Source organism: Callospermophilus lateralis, chromosome 5 (genome assembly GCF_048772815.1).
Source record: "Callospermophilus lateralis isolate mCalLat2 chromosome 5, mCalLat2.hap1, whole genome shotgun sequence".
In the NCBI taxonomy this organism is placed as follows: Eukaryota; Metazoa; Chordata; class Mammalia; order Rodentia; family Sciuridae; genus Callospermophilus; species Callospermophilus lateralis.
Window position 1 is genome coordinate 37115950 of NC_135309.1, and position 16497 is coordinate 37132446.

General features: G+C 34.8%; 1 protein-coding gene and 1 non-coding gene across 3 annotated transcripts in view; both read right to left on the bottom strand.

Annotated features, from left to right (window-relative positions):
• Positions 1-623: 623 nt before the first annotated feature.
• The window catches only part of Cdkl3 (cyclin dependent kinase like 3), a 50230-nt gene continuing 34356 nt past the window's right edge, over positions 624-16497 (bottom strand). The window contains exons 8-12 of one of the 2 annotated variants that reach the window (XM_076855784.2): positions 16076-16404; positions 7212-7305; positions 6021-6183; positions 5145-5242; positions 624-683 (exon numbers count right to left, since the gene is read on the bottom strand). In XM_076855784.2, coding sequence (XP_076711899.2) covers positions 624-683; positions 5145-5242; positions 6021-6183; positions 7212-7305; positions 16076-16404 — 744 coding nt within the window. Of the gene's footprint in view, positions 684-1351; positions 1406-5144; positions 5243-6020; positions 6184-7211; positions 7306-16075; positions 16405-16497 lie in introns of those variants that run through there. The other variant, XM_076855785.2, reaches the window with a different exon arrangement.
• LOC143400642 (U6 spliceosomal RNA) lies at positions 2080-2183 on the bottom strand. The gene has a single exon (XR_013091539.1). It is a non-coding gene; the product is annotated as a U6 spliceosomal RNA (small nuclear RNA).

Below are 16497 nucleotides of genomic sequence, written 5' to 3' on the forward strand. Positions count from 1 at the left end.
GGCCGCACGCATGCCAGGCGAAAGCGCTACCACATGAGCCACATCCCCAGCCCATGATTAGCTTTTAAAATAATGGGAGTCTGAGGCAGGAGGAACACAAGTTCAAGGTCAACCTCAGCAATTCAATGAGGCCCTAAGCAATTTAGTGAGAACTTGTCTCAAAATAAAAAATAAAAAGGGGTAGAGCTCAATTGTAATACTAAAAATAAAATAAAATAAAATAATGGATCAGCTATTTCATTAAGAATTTGTTTTCAGGAAACTGGAGAGTTCTAGGAGATAATTGACTTTTGAAGTTCTGTGACTCTCAGAGGGTAGAGATCAGTACAAGTATAATGTGTGTCATGTAACAGGGAATGTTACCCACTCAGTAATCATGGCAAATAAAAAACAGGCAGAGAGGAGATGACTTTATAATTCCAAATCAAAGCATCACAACAACAGAGTTTTTAGAAGAAAGAAGAAAACAGTGAATATTTTCCTAACAAAACAAAAACAATTGGATGAGGCTAATGCAGATGGATGGATGGCTGTCTTAGCAACAGCTCAAGGTACATTTCTATTGTATATAACATTAAAAAAGGAAGTTGTCAGTTTGTATTTTTACCATTATTTAAAAGACACTACCAGAAAAAAAATCTGTTCCTCTTCGAATTCTTCCCCTCACATTGGCCATCTCCACCCTAAAATTAGAAACCAAGCTAGTAAGAATCAAAGATAAGAATGTAAATATATGCTGCTAAAACCTTGACTGTGTTAACGTTATATTATATGTAAAGAACTAAATGATAAATATGCTGGTCAAGCCAAAAGAATTGCTTCCTTGCTTTATCCAGTTTCCATCTTTTAAAACAATTTCTCAATCTGTTTAAATGCTGTTTCAGAACATACAGTGTGGAACCAAAACCATGTTTCATGTTTATCAAGTATACTTGTTTGCGCACAAATGTTTGGTGCTCTCAGAAATTGGGATCTCACTTTATGACGTATTTAGAAACTCCCTTCTGTAATTATAAAACTCTGAGACAAAGCTGAGATTGACCACTAATCAAACATGCCTGAAATAACAGATGTTCAAATAAAATTATTTGACTTAATGTAAACTGAAATTTTATTAGAATATGCAGTTCAGGCAATTTTTTTATAAATTAATGTTCAAGTTAAGACAACAAGTAATTCAAATTTTATAAATTTCAAATTTAGGTGAATATACACATAACTATATAGGATTTTTGATTAATCTGTATGATCCTCTGGTCAACACTTTTGTGTATGTAACATTAATAAAAAGCATTCTCTTTAAACCATATTGTAATTCTGATATTCCCTGAATTTTCAGCTGCTGCATTTTCTACTCTACATCTGGCAGGTTCTTTTTCCTTTCAGTCTGTGCATTTCCTGTATTCTAAGTAAATAGAAACAGGACCTTAATTGAGGAAACAGTTAGTCTTTGGCTAAGGAAATGCAAGCAGAGATAGAATACTGTATTTTGCATCTGGGGTTTGTTTCTAACAAAGTATTCCTCATCATCACCATCAAACAGAACTAAAGGTGGCCTTTGTATGGACTCATCCGTCTTGCCCAAATTACTCATTCACAGTAATTTAGGGTTTCTCCCTAGTTGTAGAGCCTCTTCAAGGGATGCATGCCTATTTCAATATGCCAGAAACAATTTAATATACATTTAGGAAATGCTTGGATCCGATTTGCTATTCCTGTTTTTAATTTGAATATTGTTGTTGTTTATTTGGCCTTGCTGAGGATCTAATCCAGGGCCTCGTGCATACTAGGCAAGTGCTACACTCCCAGCCTCCTATCTTATGTGGTTAAAAATGTATCATATCATATTCTCTTGTACTCTAAAACTAAAGACTCAAAATATCCTTTTTTTTTTTTTTTTAAATGGAACACTTCAGGGCTGAAGATGTGGCTCAAGCAGTAGCGCGCTCTCCTGGCATGCGTGCGGCCCGGGTTCGATCCTCAGCACCACATACAAACAAAGATGTTGTGTCCACCGAAAACTAAAAAATAAATATTAAAAAATTCTCTCTCTCTCTCAAAAAAAAAATTTTTTTAAAAAAATAAATGGAACACTTCATGAATTTGCTGTCATCCTTGCGCAGGGGCCATGCTAATCTTCATTGTACAGTTCCAATTATATTGTATATGTGCTGCGAAAGCAAATGAAGAAATTTTCTCTCTCTTTTTTTTTTTGTCCTGAGGATTGAACCCAGGGGCACTCAACCACTGAGCCACATACCCAGACCTATTTTTTTTATTTTCTTTAGAGACAGGGTCTCACTGAATTGCTTAGCACCTTGTGGTTGCTAAGGCTGGCTTTGAACTCGAGATCCTCCTATGTCAGCCTCCCCAGTCGCTGAGATTACAGGTATGTGTCACTGTGCCCGGGCTAGAAATTTTCTTAATTTGTATATTAATTTATTAAAAGCGTTTGAACTAGCCTTATGATATACCTAGCCTAGTTCTCTCTTTAGATCAGAAGCCAGCTTGTCACAAGTTATGAAGGATTCATTTCTGTTTTCTGTAAAAATATTAGGATATCTATATAGCCTGGCATTAGTTGATGTTTTGTAAAGCTGATTGGAATGCCTGCCCGTCCCCTGAACTCACCCATGCCCGGTTTTCCCTGACCAGATAACAACCCTTTCCTAAACCTTAGTGATGCCTCAAAAATTCTGGCCTTCCCTGGCCAGATAACAGCCCTCTCTGAGTCTCTAAGACCTCCATAAATTCTGATGTCGGGGCCAGCAAAAAGGTAAACTTATGTTATGCTCCTCAGAGTTTTGTTATCTGTAACCCCCCTTTGTGTAACTTTTTGGGCTATAAACTGGGCTGCAAGGAAGTTTCGCAGCTGTCCTTGGCTCCCATAATTTTGATGGGAAAGGCAGCCCGGCGGGTCGAAATAATAAGCTTGCTTTAATTTGATTTTAATTGGAGTCAGTGGTCTTTTCTTGCGTCGTGGTCTAACACCTTATATGCCATTTCAGTCACTTGTCAGAACTACTTTTGAATAGACAGTACAAATAAACTATAAACAACTGACTTCTGGTTATTTCTAATAATAACTTGTTTTAAGGTCACTCTTTTTAGAAGATCATTTTAGCTGGGTGTGGTGGAGCACACCCATCTGTGATCCCAGTGACTCAGAATTGTAATCCTCCTGCCTCAGCCTCCTTAGTAGCTGGAATCATAGAAGCATGCCAACACATCCAGCAAAATGGAATTTTAATAGTAAGTACCAAGATAAAGATAAATCTAAACAGGCTCCTTTCCTAAAGTGGGGTGGGAAGCAATGTCAAGGTTGGGAAATGGGTAGCTCGGTGGTCTAGTCTTTGTCTGGTATGTATAAGGCCCTGGTTTGATTGTCAGCACCACAAAACAATGACATGATTTTCTGGAGAACAAAATAGCATAATATGTTTTCAAGAGAATAAGTAGCCAGGCGCTGTGGCACACACCTGTAATCCCAGTGGCTGATTTGGCTGAGACAGGAGGATCACGAGTTCAAAGCTAGCCTCAGCAATTTAGTGAGATGCTAAGCAACTCAGTGAGACCCTGTATCCAAATAAATAAAAACACAAAATAGGACTGGGATGTGGCTCAGTGGTGGAGTGCCCCTGAGTTTAATCACTGGTACTCCACTCCCCAAAAAGTCATCTTTTCAGGAGCTCTACATCATGTGAGGAAGAAAGGGCTTTCCTTCCAGTTTCCTGTTTATTTACTATCCTAAAATTGACAGAACTGCCTTAAGAATTTCTTTTGTTCTAGCATTAGAATGGTTTTGTTCCTGGGGCCTTTCATGGAACAGTAGGATAAAAATCTGTAATGCTTACTAGTCTACACAAGTTCAAGAGCTCTAATTCACCCAATCATTCAAAATAACGTGTAAATGGTGTGCTGCGCAACATGCTGTAACCAAAAGTATAAGTTTAAAGCCACCTTGTTACTTTTATAATGAACAAGCAGATGACCATTAGTGGCTTTCTTGTTTTATTATCTCTTTTCTGCAAAGTGGATTGTGGAATTCTTAACAAGTTCGAGATCAAGACTAAGGCATAGCCCTAACTGCCACAGTGAGCATACATCTAATACTGTCTAATAATATTGTTCTCCAAATTATGAGTAGCTTAGTTAAAATGCCTTCTTACGGTTTCAGATAAAATTTTCTGTATTTTCAATTTCTTCAAATTTCCTTAATAAGTATGTAAAATTTTATCATGAATAAATATAGCCAATTTTTTAAAAAAAATAGAGATAATAAAATTGATAAATCATCTACAGATTTGACCTCAAAAGGGAAGCTAGGAGGCCACCTACATTATTTAACTCACTGGGTTCTCAGCACAGGCTCTTTTTCTTAAAAGAGTACCTTTAAAGGATATTCATTTGGAGTTGAAGACTTCAGAATTTCCAAATAAAATTCAAAAATCTTTCTGGTGAATAGTGGTAGGGGATATTTTAAGAAATTACCTGATAGCTAGCTGAGAGCAAATATTTGTGAAAATAGGAATAGGATATGTGGGTAAATAGCAGAGATGGGGAGAGAAAACAAAAAGAAGCTAAATCGAATATATATGCTGGTGGCCCATGTAACCAGATGTTTATATCTGAACTGTCATTTTCATTGGTATGGATTAATTGCTTGATGTTTGACAACACACATACACAGTTGCTATTTTCCCTAAGTACTGTGTATTCTTGTCATTCAAAATTCAAATGAGAGCTGATATGCCAGGCATATTTTAAGTAGAATATTCTACTTAAAAAGTAGAATAGAATACCATTAATACTCCCATATTAATATCATTAATACTGGGGAGGCTGATATGGGAAGATTACTTGAGCCCAAGGGTTCCAGACTAGCCTGGGCAATATAGCAAGGCTCCATCTCAAAAACAAACCAAACATAAAAAATGAGGGCTGTTAATTAATACTCCCCAAAATAACTTTTAGAAACATTTATGATTGGTTATTCTAGAAAGATATAGTTCTCTTTCCAGAGTTTGAAGATTATAGAATTCTGAATTTTTATATAGCTTTCCGTTAGTAACAACTGAATTTATAAAGAATCAAGGACTTTAAACAACATTGCTTAGTAAAAGCTATAAGCAAAAAAGTTTTACCTCTTGTTTTTCTTGGTTTTGACCCATATTAAATAAAGCTGGTATTTTAGATGAATCTGTTTTCCTTGACTCCCTTTTCAGCACTTTTATCTGTTTAACTTTTGCAAAAATATATAAAACAATGAAAATTCGTTATTCCTACTTGGAAATTTTACTCTCCTTTTCAAGAATTTCAAATAGAAATTCTGAAGTCCACTACAGTTGGTTTCTTAGTTTATTACAAAGGAAATGAATGAATCATGAGTTACAATAATAAAATACGGTAAACTGTTTTATAATTTAGAGTCTAGTATTAAAGGAATATATTTTTATCCTAAGTATTACTAAGCAGATCAGATAATTCCTCATAAGTGTACAAGTACTACAGTCTTGCTATTATATCACATTTTCACAAGGTGTCACTATTCTTCAAAAAACATAACTTGGCAAAAAAAGTTGCATTTTAAGATAAATCTTAAATTCATAAATCAATCTATGAAATCCTTGGGTGCCTAAAGCACATATAACATTCCTGGTCAAATAGTTATAGAAAGGTGATTTATTCCAGGTCATTTACTGAACCAAAACCACCTTCTTTAAGAGCATGCTGTCCTAACATTTCAACATTGAATGAATTAAAAATTTACCTTTTTAAGCTGTCTTAACACCTCTTTAACCCATGTGTCCCATTGTACTATATAGAATTGAAAACTTGGGATGTAATGGGTTTTTAAATTATCTCATTTGTATCATCCTTTATTTGAAATCTCAACAATGGAAAATGTTTTTCTCAACAATTTACTATTTTCAAATCATACTATAACCTGTATTACAAAAAAAAAAGTCCTGTACATGTTATCATCCAAAGATTTATGCAGCTATGCAGCAAATGTGTACCTTCCATTCCTTTCATCTCCTTTGACTGTATTGTGAAAGGCAATTCAGGGAAATGGAATTCTTTCCTGTCAGATCTGGAAAAATTCAGCTTCCGTTTGTTCCCACTTGCCATTTGGTGGCTTGGACATGTTCGCTCATTAAATACATGCTTCTCCATTTGGCTCTAAACAAACAAATAAGAGCTAGTTTAAAGAAATGTGTGTAACTATTGTAGAATGACAAGCCTAGAATTGCTAACCATTTGGATGATGCAAAATAGAAAAACAATTATTTTAAAATTAAGAAGTAGAATAGAATACCATTAGACATATAAACAGATCAAACTCCAATTTAAGTTTCAAAAAACAAACTTTTAGTATATTTATTATTCTGAGAGTATCAGTCTTGCTCCAGAGAACCAGAATCTTAACTTTTAAGTTCTAGTACTATTTATTGCATTCTTTGGAAAAATTGCTTTAGTTCACTTTCCTATTTTATAAAATTACACACTTTGTGAACACTGGGAAAACTCAAAGAAAAAAAAACTACTTATGAATGGCATTTGGAAAACATTTGTCTACCTATTTTTGATCATTTGGTAAAAGATCAAAAAACTTAAGGCAGTGTAATTGTACAGTATCCCACTCCACAAATGTACAGAAATGTACTTAAGTCACCTACTCTTAGATAGGTTTGTGTTGACATCATTTTCATTATTAAACTGAGCCCATGCTTCAATTGTGAATAAACCACTTTCCTATGTAAAAATTGGTGAGGGTGGATGAACTACACTGATTATTTTTTTTCTAGTGAAAGTAAGTAGTATATATTTGGCAGTTGTTTTTAATCCAGGATAAAATATTAAAAATATTTTTGTGACTTTTAAAGGTAGAAATTTTAATTTATTCTAAGTCTCACGTTAAATACAAAACTTAAAATAAAGAAAATTAACTAAAATTGTGAAAACAATAAGGAAATAATGGCCTATTTTCAACTCAAGAACATGAAATCTGGAGATGTAGCTCAGTGGTACATTGCATGTTTACCTTGTACAAGGTTCTGGGTTTAACCCCAGTATCATTAAAAAAATAAGTAAATGAAAGAAACTAAAAGTGTATTTTTTTTAAATGTTGGAATCCCCAAAACAGAGAAAAGGAAAAGGGGGCTAATGTTAAAAGAGGCCACATTTTATTGACTAGCTTCTTGTCTTACTTGAGTGGGACCTGTGTCCTCTTGCCTGCTATTAAACATAACTTGTCCAACATATTGTGAAGAAGTGCGTCTCTTTTTTGCTCTTTCAGTTAACCTATTATTTAAAAATAAATGAGAAGTTATTAGAACTCCCCAGAAGTGCCTCTGTTTTAGTTTCAAGATGAATAAGTTACACCATGGATGTCTATTGTTAGAACACTGAGAACCAAAAAGTGATTGGCTATCTTTAAGTACCAAGAGCTCTAAAGAGAGAAATGGTAATGGGGAAGAGGAAAACTAATACATGGCTAACATGTGGTAATGAATATGTCATGGAGTTACTACTGCTGGCCTACTTGATCTCTTCTGACTGTCCTGAACTTGGATCTCATATGAGCTTACTGTCTAAGACTGGCTTACAATCACAATTATGACACCATGGTTTGGGGATCAAGAACAATTGGGCTATTATAGTGTGTAACCTACTGCACCTTTGGATGGACATGTTCACTTGTTCATGTCTGCAGACCACTAATCCTTACAATCTGTAGTCCAAAAAAGTCTGCTAGAATCTGCTTGGATTGCTAGGTGTGGTGACGCATGCCTGTAATTCCGGTAACTTGGGAGGCTGGGGCAGGAAGATGGAAAGTTTGAGGCCAATCTCAGCAACATAGTGAGACTCTCAGCAACTTAGCAAGACCCTGTTTTAAAATAGGGACTAGGCAAGTAACTCAGTGGTAAAGCACCCAAGTTCAATCCCCAGGTAGGCCCCCTAAAAAAAAAAAAATACCCTAAAAGAATCTGCTTGAACAAATGAATGAAGCTTGTCTCCTTCCTTACGTACAATCGAAATAGATGAATTTATAAATAATCCTAATGATGTGCTAGACAGTCTCTCACCATTCAATACACTGTCCACAATTAATCAGACTCAAGATACCAGTCTCTCATCAGAGGTTAAATCTAAAACTGGCCCAATATGCTGTTTTCCTGCCAAAAGATTTGACCTTAAAATGCCATTTAACTAACAAAGATTATTTCTTACTATCCTTTCTCTATTTAGATAATTTGTTATGATATAGAATAAAGCTTATTTTGTTGTATCACCTGTTATGGTTCAGATACGGTTTGTCCCCCAAAGTCCATGTGCTGGAAGCTTGGTCCCAATGTGATGGTGCTGAGAGGTGGTGAAACCTTTAAGAGGGGAGGCCTAGGAGGATCCAAGATGGCAAACTAGAGGGAAGCTTCATTCTTTGTGGCTCCGTAACTCAGGATATGAACAGAGGAACTACTGTTTCTCTGCAAAGTAGCCATCATTGCCCATTGATACCCTGCGGTTTACCCCACTTCTGCTGTCTACCAGCATATCGCCTGCCTTTTGTGCACAGACTGCTTGTTTACTGCTGCCTATCATCCGCCATTTGGCCATTTGCCTGCCTCTTGCCTGCCCATTGTCCACCAGCCAACCTCCAGGATTGCTGCTGTTATCTTAAAGACTACCCACAGACTGCCTGCTGCCCCCTGGAAGCCCATTACAGTACCTGCAGATGAGGTATTGGAAGCCTTCAAGGACACTATAAGACTACAGGGTAGAAACTGTACTGCCTCAGATCCATACTGCTAGATGGGAAGATACACAAACAACATGAAAAAACAAGGGAACAAAGTGCCTCAAATAAACCAAGATTTTCCAACAATAGAAGTCATAGACAACATAGTAGAAGAAATGTCAGAGAAGCAATTTAGAAGGTACATAGTTAGGCTGATCTTCAAAATAAAGAATGATATCAGAGAGAAAATTTAGGAAGTGAAAGATCACTTCAATAAAGAAACAGAGATTATAAAAAGGAATAAAGCAGAAATCCTCAAAATGAAGTAAACAATAAACCAAATTAAAATTTCAATGGAAAGTATCATTAACAGACTAGACCATTTGGAAGTCAGAGCCACAGGCAATGAAGACAAAATACATACTCTTGAAAATAAAGTCAACTGCACAGAGAAGATGGTAAGAAACCATGAAAAGAACTTCCAAGAAATATGAGATAACATGAAAAGAGCAAATTTAAGATTTATGTGAATACATGAAGGTATGGAGACATAAACCAAAGGAATGCACAATCTTTTCAAAGACATAATATCAGAAAATTTCCCAAATCTAAAGAATGAAACGGAAAATTATAAGAGGCTTATAGGACCCCAAATTACAGCAGACCCATACCAATGCACATTATAAGGAGAATGACTAACATACAGAATAAGAAAAGAATTTTAAAGGCTATGAGAGAAAAAAATCAAATTACGTACAGGAGGAAACCAATTCAAATTTCAGCTAATTTCTCAAACCAGACTCTCAATGCCAGGAAGTTCTAGAACAACATATATCAAGTTCTAAAAGAAAATGAATGCCAACTAAGAATCTTTTGTTGTTGTTATTATTGTTGTTTTGTTTTGTTTTTAGTTGTAGTTGGACACAATACCTTTATTTTATTTATTTATTTATTTTTATGTGGTGCTGAGGATCGAACCCAACACCCCGCACTTGCTAGGTGAGCGCTCTACCACTAAGCCACAGCCCCAGCCCCCAACCAAGAATCTTAATCCAGCAAAATCAAGCTTCAGATTTGAAAATGAAATAAAAGCCTTCTACGATAAACAAAAATTAAAAGAATTCACATCTAGAAAGCCTGCATTACAGAACATTCTCAGCAAAATGTTCCTCAAGGAGGAAATGAAAACCAGCAAAGACAGGAGCTACACTAAAGGAAAAGTCAATCAAAGGAGAAACTTAGTCAAGTTAAAAACCAAAAATAAACCGAAGTGACCAGGAATACAAAGGATATCTCAATAATAACCCTGAATGTTAATGGCCTAAATGCATCAGTCAAAAGACATAGACTTGCAGATTAGATTAAAGAAAAAAATATACTGTCTTTAAGAGACTCACCTCCTAGGAATAGACATCCACAGACTGAGGTGAAAGTTTGGGAAAAAACATATCGCTCATAAACAAGCTGCATAAACAAGCAGGGGTTTTCATCCTCATATCAGACAACGTGGACTTCAAATCAAAGTTAGTCAGAAGGGATAAAGAAGGATATTTTATACTGCTTAAGGGAATCGTATGTCAACAAAACATAACAACTATAAATATTTATGCCCCAAACAATGGTGCATCAATGTACATCAAACAAACCCTTCTCAATTTCAAGAATTAAATAGGCCACGACACAATAATACTGGGTGACTTTAACACATCTCTTTCACCACTGGATAGATCTTCCAAACAAAAACTAAACAAAGAACCTATAAAACTAAACAATACAATCAATGATTTAGACTTAACAGACAATATATAGAGAGTATTTCATCCATCATTGAGTGAATCACCTTCTTCTCAGTAGCACATAAATCTTTCTCTAAAATACACTATATGTTATGCCACAAAGCAACTCTCAGCAAATACAAAAAAATAGAGATACTATCCTGCATTCTATGAGATCATAATGGAATGAAATTAGAAATCAATGATTAAAATAAAAAATAGAAGCTACTCCAACACCCGGAGACTAAATAATATGCTATTGAAGGAACAACAGACAGCAGAAGACATCAGGGAGGAGATAAAAATATTCTTAGAGATAAATGAGAACACCGATAAAGAAAATCTCTGGGACACTATGAAGGCAGTGCTAAGAGAAAAGTTCATTGCATTGAGCTCATTCATTAAAAGAGTAAAAAGTCAACAAATAAATTTCCTAACATTACATCTAAAGCCCTAGAAAAAGAAGAAAAATCAACACTAAAAGTAGTAGAATACAGGAAATAATTAAAATCAGAGCTGAAATCAATGGAATTGAAACAAAAGAAACAATTGAAAAAATTGACAAAACAAAAAATTGATTCTTTGAAAAAATAAATAAAATTGATAAACCCTAGCTACTCTAATAAAGAGAAGGATAGAGAAAACTCAAATTATTAAAATTTGTGATGAAAAAGGAAATATCATAGCGACACTGTTGAAACACAGAAGATAATTAGAAACTATTTTGAAAATTTATACTCCAATAAAATAGAAAATATTGAAGACATCAACAAACTTTTAGAGACATATGCTCTCCACAAACTGAATCAGGAGGACACACATAATATAAACAGATCAATTTCAAAAAATGAAATAGAAGACACCATCAAAAGCCTACCAACCAAGAAAAGTCCAGGACCAGATGGATTCTCAGCAGAGTTCTACAAGACCTTCAAAGAAGAATTAACATCAATACTCCTCAAATCATTCCATGAAATAGAAAAGGGAGGTACTCTTCCAAACTTGTTCTATGAGGCTAGTTATCACACTGATACCAAAACCAGAAAAAGACATATTAAGGAAAGAAAACTTCAGACCAATATCTCTGATGGGCATAGATGCAAAAATTCTCATTAAAATTCTGGCAAATCACATACAAAAACATATTAAAAAGATAGTGCACTACAATTAAGTGGAGTTCATCCCAAGGATGCAAGGTTGGTTCAACATACAGAAATCAATAAACATAATACTTAATATCAATAGATGTAAAGACAAGAATCATATGATTATCTCAATAGATGCAGAGAAAATATTTGACAAAATGTAGCACCTCTTCATGTTCAAAACACTAGAAAAACTAAGGATAGTAGGAACATACCTCAACATTGTGCTAAGCTCAAGGCCAACATCATTCTAAATGAAGAAAATTGAAAACATTCCCTCTAAAAACTGGAACAAGACAGGGATGTCCTCTTTCACCACTTCTATTTAACATAGTCCTTAAAAATCTAGCCAGAGCAATCAGACAGAAGAAAGAAATTTAAAGTATGCAAATAGCTAAAGAAGAACTCAAACTATCACTATTTGCTGATGACATGATTCTATATTTAGAAGATTCAAAAAAATTCCACCAAAAACTTCTAAAACTAATAAATAAATTCAGCAAAGTAGCAGGATATAAAATCAATACTCATAAATCAAATGTATTTCTATATACAAGCAATGAATCTACTGCAAGAGAAATTAAGAAAACTACTCCATTCACAATACCCTCAAAAACTAAATAAATAAAATACTTGGGAATCAATCTAACAAAAGAGGTGAAAGACCTCTACAATGAAAACTACAGGACACTAAAGAAAGAAATTGAAGAAGACCTTAGAAGATTGAAAGACCTCCCATGCTCTTAGATAGGCAGAATTAATATTGTCAAAGTGGCCATACTACCAAAACTGTTATACAGATTTAATGCAAATCCTATTAAAATCCCAATTACATTCTTCATAGAACTAGAAAAAGCAATCATGAAATTCATTTGGAAAAATAAGAGACCCAGAATAGCCAAAGCAATCTTTAGCAAGAAGAGTGAAGCAAGAGGCATCTCAATACCAGAACTTAAACTACATTATAGAGCAATAGTAACAAAAATGGCATGGTATTGGCACAAAAATAGATATGTAGACAAATGGTACAAAATAGAAGACACTGAGACAAACTGATATAAATATGGTTATCTTATTACTAGACAAAGGCACCAAAAACATACATTGGAGAAAAATAACCTATTCAACAAATAGTGCTGGGAAAACTGGAACTCTATATGCAGCAAAATGAAATTAAACTTCTATCTCTCACCCTGCACAAAAACCAACTCAAAGTGGATCAAAGACTTAGGCACTAGGACAGAGACCCTGTGCCTAAAAGAAGAAAGAGTAGGCCCAAATCTTCATCATGTCAGCTTAGGACCTGACTTCCTTAACAAGACTCCTAAAGCAAAAGAAGAAAAAATAAGAATCAATAAATGGGATAGATTCAAACCAAAAAGTTTCTTTTCAGCAAAGGAAACAATCAATAATGTGAATAGAAAGCCTACAGAATGGGAAAAACTCTTTACCACACACACCTCAGACAAAGCACTAATCCCCAAGATATATAAAGAACTAAAAAATATTAGCACCGGAAAACCAAATAACCCAATCAATAAATGGGCTAAGGAACTGAACAGACACTTCACAGAATAAGAAATACAATCAATCAACAAACATATGGATAAATGTTCATCATCTCTGGGGCTGGGGTTGTGGCTCAGTGGCACAGTACTTGCCTAGCATGTGTGAGGCACTGGGTTCGATTCTCAGCATTGCATATAAATAAATAAAATAAAGGTCCATGGACAACTTAACAATATTTTTAAAAATGTTCATCATCTTTACCAATTAGAGAAATGCAAATCAACACTACTCTAAGGTTTAACTCACTCCAATCAGAATGGCAATTATCAAGAAACCAAGCAATAATAAGTGTTGGTGAGGATGTGCTCAGTGGTTGAGCACCCCTAGGTTCAATCCCTGTAACCAATAATAAATGTTGGTGAGGATGTGTATCAAAAGGTACACTCATACATTGCTGGTGGGACTGCAAATTTATGCAACCACTTTGAAAAGCAGAATGAAAATTCCTCAGAAAACTTGGAATGGAACTACCATTTGACCCAGCTATCCCACTCCTTGTTTTAAAATCAGCATACTACAGTGATGCAGCCATATTGATGTTTATAGCAGCTCAATTCACAATAGCTAAACTATGGAACCAACCTAGTTGTCCTTCAACATATGAATGGATAAAGAAAATGTAGTACTTATACATAACAGAATATTACTTAGCTTTAAAGAAAAATGAAATTATGGCATTTGCAAGTAAATGAATGGAACTAGAGAACCTCATGCTACATGAAATAAGCCAATCCCAAAAAGCCAAAGGCCAAATGTTTTCTCTGATAAGCAGATGCTGATCCATTGTGAGAGGGGGAGATAGGGAAGAATCAAGGAACTTTGCATTGTGCAGAGTGGAGTGAGGGGAAGGGTGGGGTTGTGGGGATGGGAAGAACAATAGAATGAGACAGACATTATTACCCTATATATGTATGATTACACTATTGGTGTGACTCTACACCATGCACAGACAGAGGAATGAGAAATTGTATTCCATTTGTGTACAATGTGTCAAAATGCATACTATTGTAATGTATAACGAATTAGAACAAATTTTTTAAAAAAATAAAAGGGAGAGCAGCAGAATAGAAGAAGGGATCAGGGGAGGGAGGAGATGGAAAGGGGAGGTACTGAGGAATGAAATTGTTCAAATTATACTGTTTTATTGTGTGCACATATAAAGATATTAGAACAAATCCCACTGTTATGTATAATTATAATGTGCCAATAAAAAGAAAAAAATGATTATTATTATAATAAAATAATAATTCATGAGTTGAAAACTTAGAACACCATAAAGATTGAAAGTACAATGATAACCAGGCATGGTGGTGCATTCCTGTGATTACAGCAGCTTGGGAGACTAAGGAGGAGATCCTCATCTCAGGTTCAGGGCCAGCCTTAACAAGTGGGTGAAGCCTTAAGCAACTTAGTGAGACCATGTCTGAAATTAAAAATGTAAAAAGGGATGGGGATGTAACTCAGTTGCAAAAAGCACCAGTGTTCAATCCCTGGTACCAAAAAAAAAAAAGTACAATGATAATTACTCATCATTTTTTATTCTAAATATCACTTTGGCCATCTAACACAGCTTTTGATAAATTATGTTTTTAGTTCAAGAAAATAGGCAATTTCTGTTCCTACTTCTTCATTAACCTAAGAATTATTCATTTGTTTGTTTTTGTTATTTTGGTAGCAGAATTTAACCCAGAGCCACATCTCCACCCTTTATATTTTTTTGTTTTTAGACAGGGTCTTACTGAGTTGCTTGGGGCCTCATTGGGTTGCTGAACCTGGCTTTGGATTGGCCATCCGCCTGCCTTAGCCTCCTGAATTGCTGAGATTACAGGCATACTCCAATACTAGCATATTCCAATACTGGTGCTAAGAATTATTTAGAGTTAACATATTCCAAGATATATGTTTAATTATTTTGATTATATTTTTATTTTTCATTTATCACACTGCATTTGGTGAACTTGTTCGAACAAGCTAAAATTTCCTTTATAAAATAGTACAACACAATTCATTAATATATAAAAGACCTTTTTTCTTATACTTGACCAAAAAACAATATGATTTGGGCTTAATTCATAATTATTTGATTATTAACAAGATTAAACAAGTTTTAGATGCAAAAAAAATATTTTGAATATGTTGGATTAAATATATCATTAAATGAAAAAAAAAGAGGTGAGGCCTAGTGGAAGATGATTAGATCTTTAAGAAGGATCAATGCTTTTCTCTTGGGGGCGTGTTTTACTCTTTTTAACCTTCCACAAAAGAGGGTTGTTACAAGGGAGCCAGGAACTTCCCCTGAATCCCTATTGCTTCCTTGCTTGTATACATGCTCCTTCCATATATTGCCCATTCCCTCTCCACTTCTTTGCCATGTTATGATGCAGCCAGGGGGCCCTTGCCTGGATCCTCTCACCATGAGAATATGGAGCCAAATAAATCTCTTTTCTTAATTAAGTACCCAGCCTTGGGTATTTTGTCATAGCAAAAGAAGATGGACTAAGACACCAAGGTACATTTATAACAGAAGTTCAGTCATATCACCTTTTTTCCTCTTACAAAAAAGAACCTTAGAGTTCTAAGGTTCTAACCTTTTTCTAAGGTTCTTTTTTAAAAATGTTTTTCCCAAAAGATATTAGTGAAAAAAATAAACATCTATATAGTCAAGAAAAATTAATTTATTCTATAGCATTCTTTAGAATTACTCAGCAAATGATCCATTATACAATTATAATTTCAATAAATATTTTTCAAGTAGTTTACATATAGAAACTAAAAAAAATGATCCTTTGAAATACCATTATACAATAACATTGTATTACTTAGGTCTCTTCTCTATTACAGCTCACCTTGGCTTGGGGTGGGAGATATTTGAATTGAGACTTGATGCCATCAAATTAGTGCTAGTTAGATTGATGGGTGGCATTATCATACACCCTCCAGCATGTGGATCTTCTTTCATACCACTGGAGTTAATGCTGGGATTGACGGGGTTTGATGGCTCATTGATTATAGGTTTTGATTCTTGACACACAGTGTGAGCATTTTCACTTGCTTCCTGTTGACCATGTCCACCTTCATACTCCATCTTTTTCAGTTCTGCAATATCTCCTTTTCCTCCTTTAACTTTAATAACTCTGACCTTGATCTCCTTGGGCTTTTTCTCTTTTTCTACTTCCTGAAATAGACACATCCAAAATCTGAGTCATGAGAATATTTTTTTCCATTAGAGGGATAACTATAAATCAATTATGTTGGCTGAAATGAAAAG